The sequence below is a fragment of the Lemur catta genome, chromosome 11 (genome assembly GCF_020740605.2).
Source record: "Lemur catta isolate mLemCat1 chromosome 11, mLemCat1.pri, whole genome shotgun sequence".
Taxonomy (NCBI): domain Eukaryota; kingdom Metazoa; phylum Chordata; class Mammalia; order Primates; family Lemuridae; genus Lemur; species Lemur catta.
Window position 1 is genome coordinate 38,726,827 of NC_059138.1, and position 16,271 is coordinate 38,743,097.

Genomic DNA, 16,271 nt, shown 5'->3' on the forward strand with positions numbered 1-16,271 from the left:
ATATTATATAATTATAAAATTGAAAATGTTTATATTGCCATGTAAAAAGCAAAACCAACATTACTTTACATTCCACACTAAAACATAATTCTATAAAAATTTTTCAAGTGGCACACATAAAATTTCCATTAGATTTTAGCTTTGTAATCTAACTCTGCAGTCCCAACCCCCGCGCCGTGGACTGGAACCAGTCTGTGGCCTGTTAGGAACCAGGCTGAGCAGCTGCCCATCGCTCACATCACTGCCTGAGCTCCAACTCCTTCCCTCCCCAAACTTCATGGAAGAATTGTCTCTCATGAAACTTAGGAACCCAGCCGCAGAGCAGATGAGCAGCAGACAAAGTGAAGCTTCATCCCATTGCTCGCATCACCACCTGAGCTCTGCTTCCCTTCTCCCCGCAGTCTGTGGAAAAATTGTGTTCCATGAAACTGGTCCCTGGTGCCAAAAAGGCTGGGAACTGCAAATCTAACTTAATCAAATCATAGCATATATTTGAATGATAAATAAAGCTTCAAGGATAAACAAAAAGCAGCCCAATATTTCCTCTTACAAAGAACATCACTAATTTCTTCAATGTGCAAAGTACTTTTTAGGACTTCACAGCCAAGTATCACCTGAATTTTCACAACAGAAGGATGTTGGGTAGTACAAAATGTATCAGCAGTTGAAAAGTGTTTTAGGCTACCAGACTTTTGTGCTTAATACTCAGACTGTACACATCCCCATGCCTCACCTCCCCAAAAGCTTTCTGTAACTTTACCTCTGCATTGGGTGTACAAGAACGCCTGATGAATCGAGCCTCATTCCCAAAAGTCCTTGCATCAACACACATTTCCAGCCCATGAAATTTAGAGTAGAATAAAACAAAAGGGTATGGTCTACAAAGAAACATTATAACTTATTAACATTTTTGTATAATAATCTGTTACTCTTCATAAGCAAACTGAAGAAACTTAAAAACACATAGTGTCAGAAACTTCTAAAAGAGACGAAGTAGTGAAGTCGAGATTTGAATGTAGGCAATCTAACTCCAGTTATGCTAGTTTATACTAATGAGATGTTTACCTGCCTCTATAACCTTACCTAAATCAAAGGCAGTTAACTGAAGGTAGAAATTCAAATTTACAAAGAAAGATAATAAGAGAGTGACTACTGCTTTTATGGAGTCATAAATCAATTCCTTTAAAATCTGTATTTCCTTCCTGGTGCATTTAAAAGTGAGTTATACTCATCTTGGATCAAATCTATTACCATAGAGAAAAATTCTTGTGTATCTTTCATATCTAAGAAAAAACTCAAGCTATAAACAAAAAGAAATGGTTTTGGTAACTGTAGGACACAGACTGGGAATGTCATCCCCCTAGAGATATGAACATACTTCTAGACTACAGGGAAGCAACGGCTATCAGAGGATCATATCAATACTACATAAAAATCCCAAGTCACAGAAGGAAGAGATCTCCAAAACCATTCCAGTACCAACAAAGTGGGAATTGAAAGTGGTGGCAAAACACAGTACCAAATCTAACACTGTCTAATAAAGAGGAAGAAGTTGGCTGGGCATGGTGGCTTACACCTCTAAATGCAGCACTTTGGGAGGCTGAGATGGGACAATCATTTGAGGCCAGGAGTTCAAGATGCCTGGGCAACATAGTGAGACCCTCTCTCTTCTATCTAAAAAAAATTAGCCAGGCGTGATGGCACACACCGGTAGTCCTCGCTACTTGGGATGCTGATCCAAAAAGATCGTTTGAGCCCAGGAGTTTGAGGTTATAGTGAGCTATGATTGCACCACTGCACTCTAGCCTAGGTGACAGACCCAGACTCCATCTCAAAAAAAAAAAGAAAAAAGAAAAAAAACTGAGGAAGAGGTTCTGCCTATGATCACCATGGTCTTTTCAGGTTCCAGCTATTATGCAGTGAGGATTAAGCACAGGTCCTGGATGGAAAGGTTCCTTGTAATCTCAGGTAATCAGAGTTCCTGACTGATATCCTTGTACAACCTATAATGTTGCTGGTTTATCTTTTCTTTGTTGTTTTTTTGTTTTTTTTGAGACCGAGTCTCACTCTGTTGCCTGGGCTAGAGTGCTGTGGCGTCAGCCTGCCTCATAGCAACCTCAAACTCCTTGGCTCCAGCAATCCTCCTGCCTCAGCCTCCTGAGTAGCTGGGACTACAGGCATGCACCACCATGCCTGGCTAATTTTTTCTATACATTTTTAGTTGTCCAGTTAATGTCTTTCTATTTTTTAGCAGAGACGGGGTCTCGCTCTTGCTCAGGGTGGTCTCGAATTCCTGACCTCAAGCGATCCTCCCGCCTCGGCCTCCCAGACTGCTGGGATTACAGGCGTGAACCACTGCGCCCGGCCTGCTGGTTTATCTTCTAAGTAGATTGTTTTAGGATTTTCAGCAAGACAGACATAGGCAAGAGACAGAGGAATATATCTTTGCATTTTTTAATGATTTTGTAGTTTATCATAGTTCAAAAGTTATCATTAGTCACTGTTCAACCACACTATGGTTTTAACTACTGAAATGATCACACAGGAAAACAAAGTACATACAGTCAAAGCATCTGGATAAAATAGCCAAAAATTCAGTATTTACCTACAGAAAATGAACATGGGAAAATAAATAAAGGAATTACCTTTTAAAGAAATATCCATTTGCTTCAAACTGTTCTCGCAGCATAAACTTCCCTCTATATTCAATGATGAGTGCATCAGGAGGCAAATCTTTTGCAGATTTCAGAATCTTCTTATTCTTTTGTATGTGGCTCTAAAATCAGAGTAAATGTTGAGATTAATTAAACCTGGATGCCTTCAGTCTAACTATAGATACACAGTATAAAAAAGGTTTTGTTTTACAATTTTTTGACAAATGATATATTTACCTCTACAGGAGGTTTGAAGAGCAAACTGTTGGTATTTAAATCTGATTTATTAATGTCTTTTTTGTCATTTCCATTGCCTAATCTCAGAGCTATTCTTTGTGCCTCCCTCTGAACACTCTCACTGTACTGGTTATTATTTGCCTCTTCATAGCGATCCATCCATGCTTTTATTTTTGTCTCCCATCCAAAATTTGAACCATCAGATGAAGGATCAATCTCTGGAGCTGAACCCTAAAATCATAGCAAACTCAGCATTAATATCTGAACTTAAGTACTTATACACACTCAACATAAAAAATTAATGTCACTCTATATAAAAGAATGTAATATAAACTAGAAATAATGCTTGGCTTTCTAAGTTGGTTCTAGTGAAAAGAAGACCATACGTTAGCAGTGCAGTACATTTTTATACTGCATGCCAAACATATATGAGTTGGAAAACTGAAGGAAGGTGAGTTATGCTGGAATAGCAGAAATTCAAGCTTCACTGTCATTACTGTAGCCAAACGGAGGATATTGATAAAATTGCAAATACAGGTAGTCCCCAGCTTACAGATGAGATGTTCCTGAGAACGTCTTTAGGTTAAGATTTGTAGCTAACTCGGACCCCTGATGAACAGCGCATATATGGCAATAATAATAACAACTCTATAATGGCTCATTTGTAGTAGTAATAATATAATGTAATACTGTAGTAGTAATAATGCTCCTCTACTGTAATGTTACAAAAACTGTTGTGTTCTTTTAATTCAAATGGAACATAAAAACGAAGTCATACAAAAAATTTAGATAGGAGGTAATAGAAATTTCAAAAAAGAATATTAAAGGTTAATACTCATGTTGCATCAATGCTAGGCTAATAGGAATGTTATACTTATTTTCATCCTTCTAACTTAATAAACTTTCCATTTCAATAATTAATCTACTATGCTGCCTAGTAATAACTGTTGCTTTCATTGGAACACTGCCTTTCACATGTTCCATTATTCTCACTTTATAATTATTCCAACAGTAGAGTGACTGAAGCCCAATGCTTTCCCAATGAATGATGGTGTCTGGTCTTTCTCTCAACACTTAATTATTTCTACTTTCATTTTCAGTGTAATCACTTTTCATTGCAGGCTCATCTAGACTTGCAGTGGACTTTCACTTTGGAGGTATGGTCATAAGACTCACAAAATCAAATTAAAAAGTTAAGACAAAAGTGATCCTGTGCATAAGCGACTATACAATGAGACCAGCTGCTAGCGCAAAGATGCTGCACCAACGAACTGCTTATGCCATGCAGATTTGTTTACATGCACAGAAGAAACTAGTTCCCAAATTATTAATGTAATTAATGAATTATAAATTATCCTTGTGGGGAGCCTTGGGCGCCCATTCATAAGCACAGAATGCCATGAAGTCAGGTCATCCATAACCCAGGGACTGCCTGAACTCAAATCATTGGATCAATTTCAGCTAACAGTATAAAAAAAGATAGCATATGAAATTTCTGGTTTTCAAGATTGCCAATATCTCTACTCAAGAGCAACAAACTGAGAGCTGTTCTATTTAGAAAGAACAAATTTGCAATTATGTGAACTACACATGCTACATATGAAGTATAAATTTTTTAATATAATTTTTATATTTGCTTTATAACAATGCTATACTTTGATATCTTAACTTAGTGCAATTCCAAGATCTATAACTAAATGTTCATATAACAAATTTATTGGTAAATGCCATTTATAATTTCCTTCTATAATTTTGAATACCTTGATGAGAAAACAAGTTACTTCCCTAATAGGTACAAACTAACCTAACTGAAATTTTAATATCACATATAGATTTCACAAATATCCTTATATATCCTGTAATAAGTATGCATATGCATATAATACTAAAGTTTACCATCAGTCCATCCTCCATATGAGTGAGTAATCTTTAAAACAAAAAGTATTATTGTTTTCTATAATTGAGTATAAACTATAATAAGTTGCTTGACTATTTGAAGGGAGTAGGGTTGATACTTTATGTATATACATATTCTACAACAACCATTTGATAAAGAACGGATTTTTATAGAAATATGATGCACTATTTCATATTATGGTTTTCCTCTGCTTTATTAAAGGAACTTATTCGGTTTTTAAATTTTCATTTCTTATTTGGGGCCCACAAGAAGCTGCTCTATTGACTTAGTATATTTTTAATACAGCTCTTCTGTATTTCTTGAACCTTATGAAATTACTATAGAATTACTTATTGGGGTTGTAGTGATTTTAAAGAGATACCTTCTAGTTAAGATATTTTTCAAGATACACAAGAAATTTTTAAAATTTTATATCCCTCATCACTTCTTTATGTACTAAAGTATTTTAGCTAAGTAAAAGATGCTCCTTCCTCATTTTGCCTGCAGGGTAAATTTGCCTACAGGTGATTAGATATATTGAGAAGAAAGGAGGACTGCTGGAGTTATAAACAGTTCTTACCGAAAAACTTTTTCAGACCTCTTTATTCTGTATCAGATCAAATTCCATAAATCTAAGTTAACATACTAAGTTTTGTTATAAAATCTCCAATATTAACATGTAAAGAACATATGAAACTTTGGACTTGCAGTATGCTAAGAACCACCAAGTATTAGCAGTCTTGAGAAAGAACTATAAAATTATGCAAGAATAATCTCTGGGCTGCTATTTTCCAAAAACGTGACACAATGAATAATTATTATGCTTTGTACTACAGGGACAACAGATATACTGTAACACGCTCCCCACATCCTATTTAATATTTGACAATTTAAGAAATTCGGGCCAAGCGGGGTGGCTCACGCCTATAATCCTAGCACTCTGGGAGGCCGAGGCGGGAGGATCATTTGAGCTCAGGAGTTTGAGACCAGCCTGAGCAAGAGCGAGACCCTGTCTCTACTGAAAAAATAATAGAAAGAAATTATATGGGCAGCTAAAAATATATACAGAAAAATTAGCCAGGCATGGTGGCGTGCCTGTAGTCCCAGCTACTCAGGAGGCTGAGGCAGGAGGATTGCTTGAGCCCAGGAGTTTGAGGTTGCTGTGAGCTAGGCTGACACCACGGCACTCTACCCCGGGCAACACAGTGACACTCTTGTCTCAAAAAAAAAAAAAAAAAAGAAACTCGTTATTTTTAGTACCTAACCCAGAAAGCTACTGTACTACTGTATAGCTGACCTCTGTGACCCAACACAAACCTATATTTTGGGGGGAGCCCAAGTTGGGGAACTTTGCTTCTTTCAGTAATGTTAGCATCTAAAAAATTAAGGAAATATCTTAATTCAAGGTACACATAACTAGTTTGTATTTACATGGTGCTTCCATGGTGATTTTATAGTATGACAACTGACTTGACTAACTCTCTAGAATCCCAATTATGTAGCAGAGCAAATTTTTAAGTTCCAAATGTGATTCTGCATTCATGCGTATAGTACAGTAATACACAGTAGTACTGGAGATGTACAATGCAGTGATAAATCAATTTCAAATTACATTCGAAACTGCTTATATACCCACTTTTTGATTAATATTTGTAATAGTGTTAATAAATTACAAGAATATTATATTAATCCAATTAGCATTCTCTAAGGTCCCACTTCTGGTAAAGATAATAAGCAATGAAATGGCACACATGAAGAGAGCATTAAGATATGGACGAGCAACCACTTAGTAAGTTCCTCAATAACTGACTGTTGATAACAACACCTTAAATTCACTGTAGTTACCTTAACTCTTGATGACTTCCTAGATCCTTCACGAAAGGCCTGAAATACAGAATTTTGAGTTAGTTTTCTAAAAAAACTGGAGATGATTATTATTTTATAATCAACTGGTTCACTGAAGCTTTTTACTGAGGTGTCATAATATTTGCAAAAACCAATAAAACCAAAATTAGGAATATGTTTATATAACTAAAGCTATCTACTAGAATATAGAATACTATTATTTAAAAAATAGAATGTAGCCAGGCGTGGTGGCGCACACCTTGTAGTCCCAGCTACTCAGGAGGCTGAGGCAGGAGGATCGCTTGAGCCCAGGAATTCGAAGTTGTAATGCGCTATGATCATGTCAATGAATAGCCACTGTACTCCAGCCTGGGCAACATAGTGAGATCCAGTCTCTTTAAAAAATAAACAGAATGCAGACTATGTAGAATATAAAAATCTGTATATAATATGATGCCAAGACAAAAATTTCCAAATACTCTATGTGTTCAATATTACAACCATGGAAAAATATTTATGAAAAAAACTGGGAAGGTATTAAAATATTATAGTTTTGTTGAAGCAATGAAACATGTTTTGGGAGGGGGTAAAATGTTATTACTTTAATTCTCTAAGGAACTACTAGATAATATTTGAACCCTTAATGGGGCTTAAGAAATGAAAACTGTGGTAAACAGCTATATTTATTCAATAAGTATGTACTGAGAGTCCACTACTCTGCAAGATCCTGAAAAAGGTATTTAAGACTTTATTCCTCTCCCTCTCATCCCCCCAAAAAGTATAAACACTCTATTTAGAGAGACTAACAAAAACCTAGAGCTGGCAATACAGATCCAAATATGTAAGTGCCAAATATGTACATAGACAATGTTAGAAGAGAGAAAGATTTTTTTATAAATAAGAGGAGACAAAGGAACTTTATGTAAAACATGAGGGAAAAAAACTAGATGGACTATGTAAAACAGATGGGCAAGTAAAAGGAATATAATCCCCCTAGTACAAAAAACTACGAAGAGAGGCACAAGAATTATGTCAAATTCAAGGAAAAACTAATATATCACTTTTATCTACTGAAAAGAAGTATAAGAGGTTTGCTAAACAATATCAAATTAGGTCATGGGAGCCTTATTTAAAAAGTCAGATTTTATAATTCTGGCTTAAATACTGTATGCTCTTCACTATGAATAAACAATCCCTAGAATATTTCTGAGCAGAGAAGAGATATAAGAATGACATTTATGGGAAATCTGATAACCAAATGCAGAATGGAATGAAGAAGGAAGAGGATAAAGAGAAATCAAAGGTGATAAGAAGATATTACTGTATTACTATAAGGTAGTACGGGCTTAGACTAGGGTTGCAACAGCAAAAAGAGGGGAAAAATATGTATCAGCTCAAGTGAGATAGTTCATGCCTATAATCCTAGGTCGAGGCGGGAGGATCACTTGAGGCCAGGAGTTGGAGACCAGCTGGAGCAAGAGCAAGACCCTGCCTCTACAAAAAATAGAAAGATTAGCAGGGCGTGGAGATATGCGCCTGTAATCGCAGCTACTCTGAAGGCTGAGGCAGGGAGATCACTTGAGCCCAGGAGTTTGAGGCTGCAGTGAGCTATGATTGTACCACTGTACTCTAGCCTGGGCGACAGAATGAGACCCTGTCTCAAAAAAAAAAAAAAAAAAAAAAAGTATCCAAAAGACATTTCAAAGTAAATATCAATAGAGCTTTTGAGAATAAATCTGGATGTCAAAGACTAAAGATGACTTGTAGATTTCAGAGCCTGGGTAATGGCTGTGCTGCTGAAAAAAAATTTAAAGCATGGTCAAGGAGATACAAGTTTGGTTTAAACAGGAAACACTGAAAGAAAAATAATAGAACATTCATAAGTAATATTTGTTGACGATGGTTTTATGAACTAAAAGTTGAAAAAATTCATTTCAAGTTAAAATCAGAAAATATTACTTTGAAAGTCCTAATTAATATGTAGGGTTACAATACATAATCCATGTCTTTTAATACTTTATTCTGCATTATTAATAATGTTAATCATGTCAAAGTCTTGAATTGCTAAAGCACCATCTACACCTTAATAGAGTTTTATGAATATTTTAAAACTGTCATGTGCCCAGAATATTTATTGCTAACTCCATTTACATTTTGAACAATTAGCCATGTAGCAGGCTGAATATAAAACAAAACTTGTATCCTTTTGCTGTATCTTTTTATTACATATTGCCCTCAATAATAATAATAATTTAACAGAACAGTGAAAATAGCTATTTTTTATGCCCAAAGATTTCCTGGATTCTTTTTCCCTCCAATCCCTGTCAAATATTTTTATTATTACTATTCTTTATTAGAGACAGAGTCTTGCATTGTCGCCCAGGCTAGACTGCAGTGGCATGATCATAGCTCACTGCAACCTCGAACTCCTGGGCTCAAGCAATCCTCATGCCTCAGCCTCTAGAGCAGCTAGGACTATAGGCACATGCCACCATGCTTGGCTAATTTTTAAAAAAAAAATTTGTAGAGATGGGGTCTTGCTATGTTGCTCAGACTGGTCTTGAATTCCTGGCCTAGGGCGATCATTCCGCCTCAGCCTCCTAAAGTCCTCGGATTACAGGCCAGAGCCTCCATGCCCAGGTCCTGTCAAATATTATTAACTTAATACCAGAGAAAATCCCTTCCTTTTAAAATATACAGCAATATTCTGAAATAAATATGACACAAAGACACAGGGGTGATTCTTTTCAAATACCCAAAAGTCATTCCAGCCATAAAAAATGTAGAATTTATGCTTTATTCAAAAAACAGATTTAAATGAAACCAAATGACCTAAAACAGAAATATACAAGGATAAAGTCTCCATGTTAACTTTTACATAACAATCAAAAATAAAATCATAATTTGAAAGCAGGTGAGTCAACATTTATATGTGAGCTCCTAAATTGTAAAAGGCATGCAGAAGACAATCTCTTTTTGCATAAATTACAGTCTACCAAAGATGAGGAAAATAACAAAGCAAAATGTGCTTAAATGTTAAGTGCCTTGATGGGATGCAAAAAAAAGAAGATCGTGTTTGTTAGGAAAGAAGCAAATTTCATGGAGGAAGCTGTGCTTGAAATGGGCCTCAAAATATATAGTAGGACTTTAAAAGATAAAGATGGAGAAGAGAATATTTCAAATGATGAAGGAAACAGCAGAAGCAAAAACTACATGTCCCCAAAGTCCAAGTACAATGTAGTAACAGTAAGTTATCCAGATTGGATAAAATACAAGTAGACAAGTAACAGAAAAGCAGAGGGACACACAGACGTGATGACTGCTAGATAGTTAAGCTTAAATAGGGAGGTGAAATTAGAAAATGAAAATGTATTTTAAACTACATGCTGCCTACTTAAATAACCAAATATATCATGAGGAATTACTCAAAGATTAAAAAAGCTTTATTTTGAAGCCTTAATTTCACATCTAGGTATAATTTTACTCCATAATAGCACTATTGCCATTATTGAAAGTATTTTTTACCTTAAATGACAAAAATCTTCATTAGCAATTATAACAAATTTAATGAACAGTTAGCTTATAAACAGTTTTCTGTCATCAGATCCTAGGGACAATTCATCACATAGAATTTAAGGGAAAAAAAAAATCTATGTGGTACGAAATTCAACAAATAGGGAGCCTTGTTAAAATGATTAAATATGATTCAAACAGAGAAGAACCATAAACAATCACTGCTTCTTTACCTGTTAATAATTTATTATAAGTTTAGGACTGTTATTTCTGTCTTCTAAAATAGCAATCTCTTCTATTTTAGCTTCTGCATTTCTATGACTAGTCTCATTAAATGGTTTCAAAGCAGTCTGCAAAGTTTCTTCTCTATTTTGCTTCAATCCTTAATATGCATTAAAATTTTAAAATGTATTTCATTGTTTAAAATTAACAAAAAAAAAGTTTTGCCAGATATCTTGCCACTTTTTTTCAACTACAACCCATTACTCTCACTTCTCCTGTCTTTCCTACAAAACTCAGCTATCTATTATCCTATCTGCTCAACTCAAACCAAGCAAAAACGTACTTTTTTACATTTTGAAATGTTTTGTTCTTTCTCCCCACTTTTTTTCCTTCTTTTATCATTAACCTTGGAAACTCTTGAAGCAGTTAAAGTAATCGATGTTGGAGTATGCTGAAACGCAGTATATAATTCCACAGGAACCTCATCACCACTCTCAGTTGCACTGGTATCACCATCTTCAAAGGCAAAATAAAAATTACTGCACATGTAATACTTCTATTTCAAACAATGAAATAAAACAACATTCCACATGACAAAGTGCCATCTCCATCTTTCTGAAGAATGAACACATTTTTTCACTTCTTCACTCACCTCACTCATAATAATACATTTAAATGTAAACTATAAATATCATTTCTCACACATTAAACTAGAAAGGTTCCAAAAGTCTGATGACATACTCTGGTGTTGCAACTAGGGAAACAAGCACTTTCATACACTACTAGTGAAAATTCAAAAAAGGGAGAATTTAGCCGTATCTAGCAAAATCGTATTAATATATGTATTTACCCCTTTGACCCAGCCATGACATTTCCAGGGATCTAGTCAAACATGAAACAGCAAAGTACAAAAAACTTATGCCAGAGGGTTTTGTTCAGGGTACTGCCTTTAATAACAAAAACAAAACAATAAAATACTAGAAATAACTCAAATGTACATCAAGAGGAATGGTTGAATAAATTATGATTATTCAAAACCAGGTGTACTGGTAGCAAGGTTTTAAACCAAAATGAAAATTGTGGAATACATAATCAGAATTTAGAAAATTTGGAAAACTCTATTCCTAAAAATGAAAGAAATACTATCCACGTGATAAGCTAGCAGATCACCATCTTTCTAAAGAATAAACATATTTTATTTCTTTAAACCTATAGGTTACCTATGTGTAGAAAAATTATAGATAATTTAAATTTTCTATTTATTTTCCTCTAGTTTCTATATTTCCCAAATTAAGTATATACTTATCGTATAATCTATAAAAAAGATTTAAAATCTATACCAGAGACTGCAAATTACATATACAATGAACATTCATCAATAAGGTGTTTATATCTAACTAAAAATATGCAGATCACTTATTCTCTGTCAGACTAGTTTTAATTTAGCATAGGTCCTTTTTACCCACCTGACATATTTTCCCTTTTCCGGCGTTGTAGTAGCACTGCCCTCTCTTTATCCAAACTCCTACATTAAAATATTAACATGATTATTTATCAAACTTTCATAAATTTAGATATGAAGATCTATTTTAAATGTGATAAATTTTATAATTTCTTTAATGTTCTTAGTGAAAAACCTAGTATAAAATATATCCAACATCCTTTGCCTTATGGTTTAGATATAATCTAGTAGTAGCAATAGATGCCAGGTAGTGACTCCATTTAACTCTATGATAATTTTTGGCCAGGCACAGTGGGCCCACACCTATAACCTAAAATCCCAACGCTTTGGGAGGCCAACGTGGGAGGATTGCTTAAGGCCAGGAGTTTGAGACCAGGCTGGAAAACTTAGTGAGACCCTGTCTCTACAAAAAAAATGAAAAACAAATTAGCTAGATGTGGTGGTGTGTGCCTGTAGTCCCAGCTACTTGGGAGGCTGAGGCAGGAGAACTGCCTCAACCCAGGAGTTTGAGGCTGCAGTGAGCTATGATCGTGCCACTGCACTCCAGCCTGGGTGACACAGTGAGATCTTGTCTCCAAAAGAAAAAGAAAATAATTTTTAACTTAAGAAACACCTTTTTATCAAATCGAATATTTACAGCAAAAAGTCTGAAAAAACTATAATTAACAATGTAATTAAAATGACAAACTAAATTTCTTAAAGTAAATGTATGACACTGAATTACAATCTATTGCATTATTACCATTCATCACTTTTGAAATAATAAACACTGAACATGTAACAATTAAGTGAAATATTTCATTAACCTCCCCCAGCCTCTACCCATGAGCTACATCATCCATAGTGGTTTTTTTACTCCCCCCCCCCAACATTTTCACTGTATATACTTATTAGTCTAGAGGCCAAATAACACCAGATTATTCTTAGAAGGGAAAATACGGGATCTAGATTAAAATGTCTAAAACTCACTAACAGATTTGCCTTAATGTTTACCAGGACAACTAATTATCCAAGCATCACCAATAATTATCCTATTTATCACAGAATGATGAACAGATCTCTTTTAACTGACTGGCACATATTCTAATTATGTGCCTTCCTAGTGGTCAGTTTTTAACCAACTCTCACTGAATTAATCAACAGATATTTACCCCATCAAAAATTATCTGGCAAAAGGCTAATAACTAATAACTATCATAAAGTGAAACAAAACCAAATAGAAAAATCTCACTCATAATAAGAGAAATACAAAATGTAACTACACTGAGACTACCTTTTCTAACCTAATTAAACTGACAAAAATCCATGTCTGTCAAACACTATTGTAAGGCTTGGGAAAACAGGAATGCTTATCCATTACTGGTTGCAATTCAAAATTGCACAGCTCCTACTAGACAGAAGGGAATTTAGCAATATCTGACAAAATTTTACGTACACATTTACCATTTTACTTAACAAACTGACTTCAATTTGTAATAACAAAAGACTGGAAACAACTCAAATGTCTACCCATTGGGAATGACTGAATAAACTAGAGTACATAAAAAAAGATAAAGTACCTTGAAGCTGTAGAAAGAAATGAGTCAATCTCCATTATACTATCAGAAAGTGATCTTCAGAGTGTGTGTGTGTGTGTGTGTGTGTGTGGTGTGTGTGTGTGTGTGTGGTGTGTGTGTGTGTGTGTGTGTGTGGTGTGTGTGTGTGGTGTGTGTGTGTGTGTGGTGTGTGTGTGGTGTGTGTGTGTGGTGTGTGGTGTGTGTGTGTGGTGTGTGGTGTGGTGTGTGTGTGTGTGTGTGTGTGTGTGTGTGTGTTTCGAGACAGAGTCTCACTCTGTTGCCCGGGCTAGAGTGCCGTGGCATCAGCCTGGCTCACAGCAACCTCAAACTCCTGGGCTCAAGCAATCCTCCTGCCTCAGCCTCCCGAGTAGCTGGGACTACAGGCACGTGCCACCATGCCCGGCTAATTTTTTCTATATATATTTTTAGTTGTCCATATAATTTCTTTCTATTTTTTTAGTAGAGATGGGGTCTCGCTCTTGCTCAGGCTGGTCTCGAATTCCTGAGCTCAAATGATCCACCCACCTCGGCCTCCCAGAGTGCTGGGATTACAGGCGTGAGCCACCGCGCCCAGCCTTTTCCAATACATATTTTTAACAGAAAAAAAAAATGTGTCAAAGGCACTGTATAATATGCTACTGCTTACCTAAATAAGGAGGGAAATACAAATATATAGACACATATCTGCATATAATAAAACAAGCAATGGAAGGAAAAATGATTTTTTAAAAATTATTACTTCTGTGGCAGAAGGAACAGGGATAGAAGTTAGACTTATGTGAATAGACCTTGTTTTATATATTTGACTTCAGGAGGACAAAACTACTTCTTATGTAATTATAAAGTACATAATTGTAAAAGTAAATAAAATATAAAAAGCAAGTCTTAAAATCAAAAATAACTGATTGCTTCTACATTTCTGGCAGGATAAAATGGTATAGTCATTCTGGGAAACAATGTGACAATTTCTTATAAATCTACACATACATCTACCACACAGTCAAGCTATTGAACTCGAGCATTTATACCAAAGGAAAAAGAAATTTAGGTTCTCAAAAAAACCTGTACATCATTGTTTACAGTTACGTTATTTGTAACAGCCACAAAAGTGGAAACAATCCAAATGGTCTTCAATAGGTAAATGGTTAAACAAAACTGTGGTACATGCCATGAAATACTACTGAACAATAAAAAATAATGAAATAGTGATACATGCAACAAATTAAATGGCTCTCAGGAAATTATGGTAAATGAAAAAGCCAATCCCAAAATGTAACATACTGGGTCATATACATACACATATATATGATTCCATTTATAGAACATTCTGGACATGACAAAATTATAGAATTGAATTCTAGATTAATGATTGCCAAAGTACAGGGTTGGGAGGTAGGAGGTGGGTATGGCATCAGGAGGTATCCTTGTGGTGACAGGAAATGTTTCATAACTTGACTGTTATAAATGTCAATATCGTAGTTGTGATACCGTATTAACAGTTCTGTAAGATGTTACCACTGGAGGAAACTAGGTAAAGGATATACCCAATCTCTCTGCATTATTTCAAAACTGCACGTGAATCTAAAATTAACTCAAAAAATTTCATTTTAAAAAATCAAAAAGAAAACCGGTAGTGTGTATCCAGCTGGTGTAATAACCAAACAGTAAAATTATTTCAAGGGATTTTAAACCCAATAAATTGAGTATAAATCCTTTGTTGGATTTATATTATATATAATCTATAGGGAAAAAATTTCTAAACTGCTTTATATAATCATATTGTTGATGCTCCTGTTGGTGTTGTTACTGAGACTGCTGTATTCTGTGAGATTAAGCAATTGAGTAATTATGTGATATTCTAATTACATTATTCTTGGTGTTGTTGCAAACTAGGATAAAAAAAGATATAGATGCAATATAAAAATGGTTAAATAAAAACTTGTATTCCTAAATTTGAACTGCAATTATCAGTATAAATTCATGCATTTTATCTTAAAAATAAACGAACAGAAAATACTTCCTAACTTTGTCTACTAAAAAGAATAGGGATAGTGAGCAATCTAGTAGAAAGGAGCATGACTAGCCCCGTAATTCTGGTCTTGAGAGTCAATTCTGAGTTTGGGGCACAGAAGTATAAGATAAGCCTGAGACATCCTGTCATATCAGATAGCAAAGAAGCTATCAACGTCTACACTAGGGTACTGTCAAAAAGACTTGAAAACCAACTTGAAGAAAACCAACTTGGCCGAAAATGGAATGACATTTAAGCATAAATAAGGATGATAACTGCAAAAGGCTGATATCCACTACCTTTAAATTCATGAGCTCATGATAATTCTTAGAATTTTTTCATAACTCTGAAAACTGGTAAATATAGGCTAAGAATCAACAAGCATTTATTCTACCTTTCCTCACTGAAATATATCTTAAGAGAACTGAATAGTTAATATGGGAAAGTTTGTTCCCATAGAAATATTCCAGCTAATAAATAATTAATAGAATTAACATATCACTAATTTGTAACCCTTAATAAATTAATGGATCTAAGGACTTTCAATGACTCCCATCATAGAGACAACCAGATATCACATGATAGAAGAACACAGTTTATGAAAATAGGCCTACATGATGGACACACTTATAACATTGACACAAACTGTACAAAAGCAAGGCATGTAACCAAAACATCTGTATCCCCTAATATTCGGAAATAATAAATAAATAAAAATAAAATTTAAAATAAAATGAAAGTAGTCCTACAAAAAAATTGAACCTAAATCTGATCAAGCCTATAGATATACAAACCTTTTCACAGAAATACAGAGGAAATTATAAAATCATGAGACTGAAACCGGCAAAATTCATCAGGACAAAAAACTAAATTC

The 16,271-nt window shown here is 34.8% G+C and overlaps 1 protein-coding gene across 4 annotated transcripts in view; it reads right to left on the bottom strand.

The window, feature by feature from the left end:
* Positions 1-16,271, bottom strand: part of KMT2E (lysine methyltransferase 2E (inactive)) — a 98,526-nt gene that overhangs the window by 30,208 nt on the left and 52,047 nt on the right. For all 4 annotated transcript variants that reach the window (XM_045564627.1, XM_045564625.1, XM_045564629.1 and 1 more), the window contains 6 exons: positions 11,835-11,893; positions 10,712-10,884; positions 6,634-6,672; positions 2,892-3,122; positions 2,646-2,776; positions 761-878 (listed from right to left, as the gene is read on the bottom strand). In XM_045564627.1, the coding sequence (XP_045420583.1) occupies positions 761-878; positions 2,646-2,776; positions 2,892-3,122; positions 6,634-6,672; positions 10,712-10,884; positions 11,835-11,893 (751 nt within the window). The remainder of the gene's footprint in view (positions 1-760; positions 879-2,645; positions 2,777-2,891; positions 3,123-6,633; positions 6,673-10,711; positions 10,885-11,834; positions 11,894-16,271) is intronic.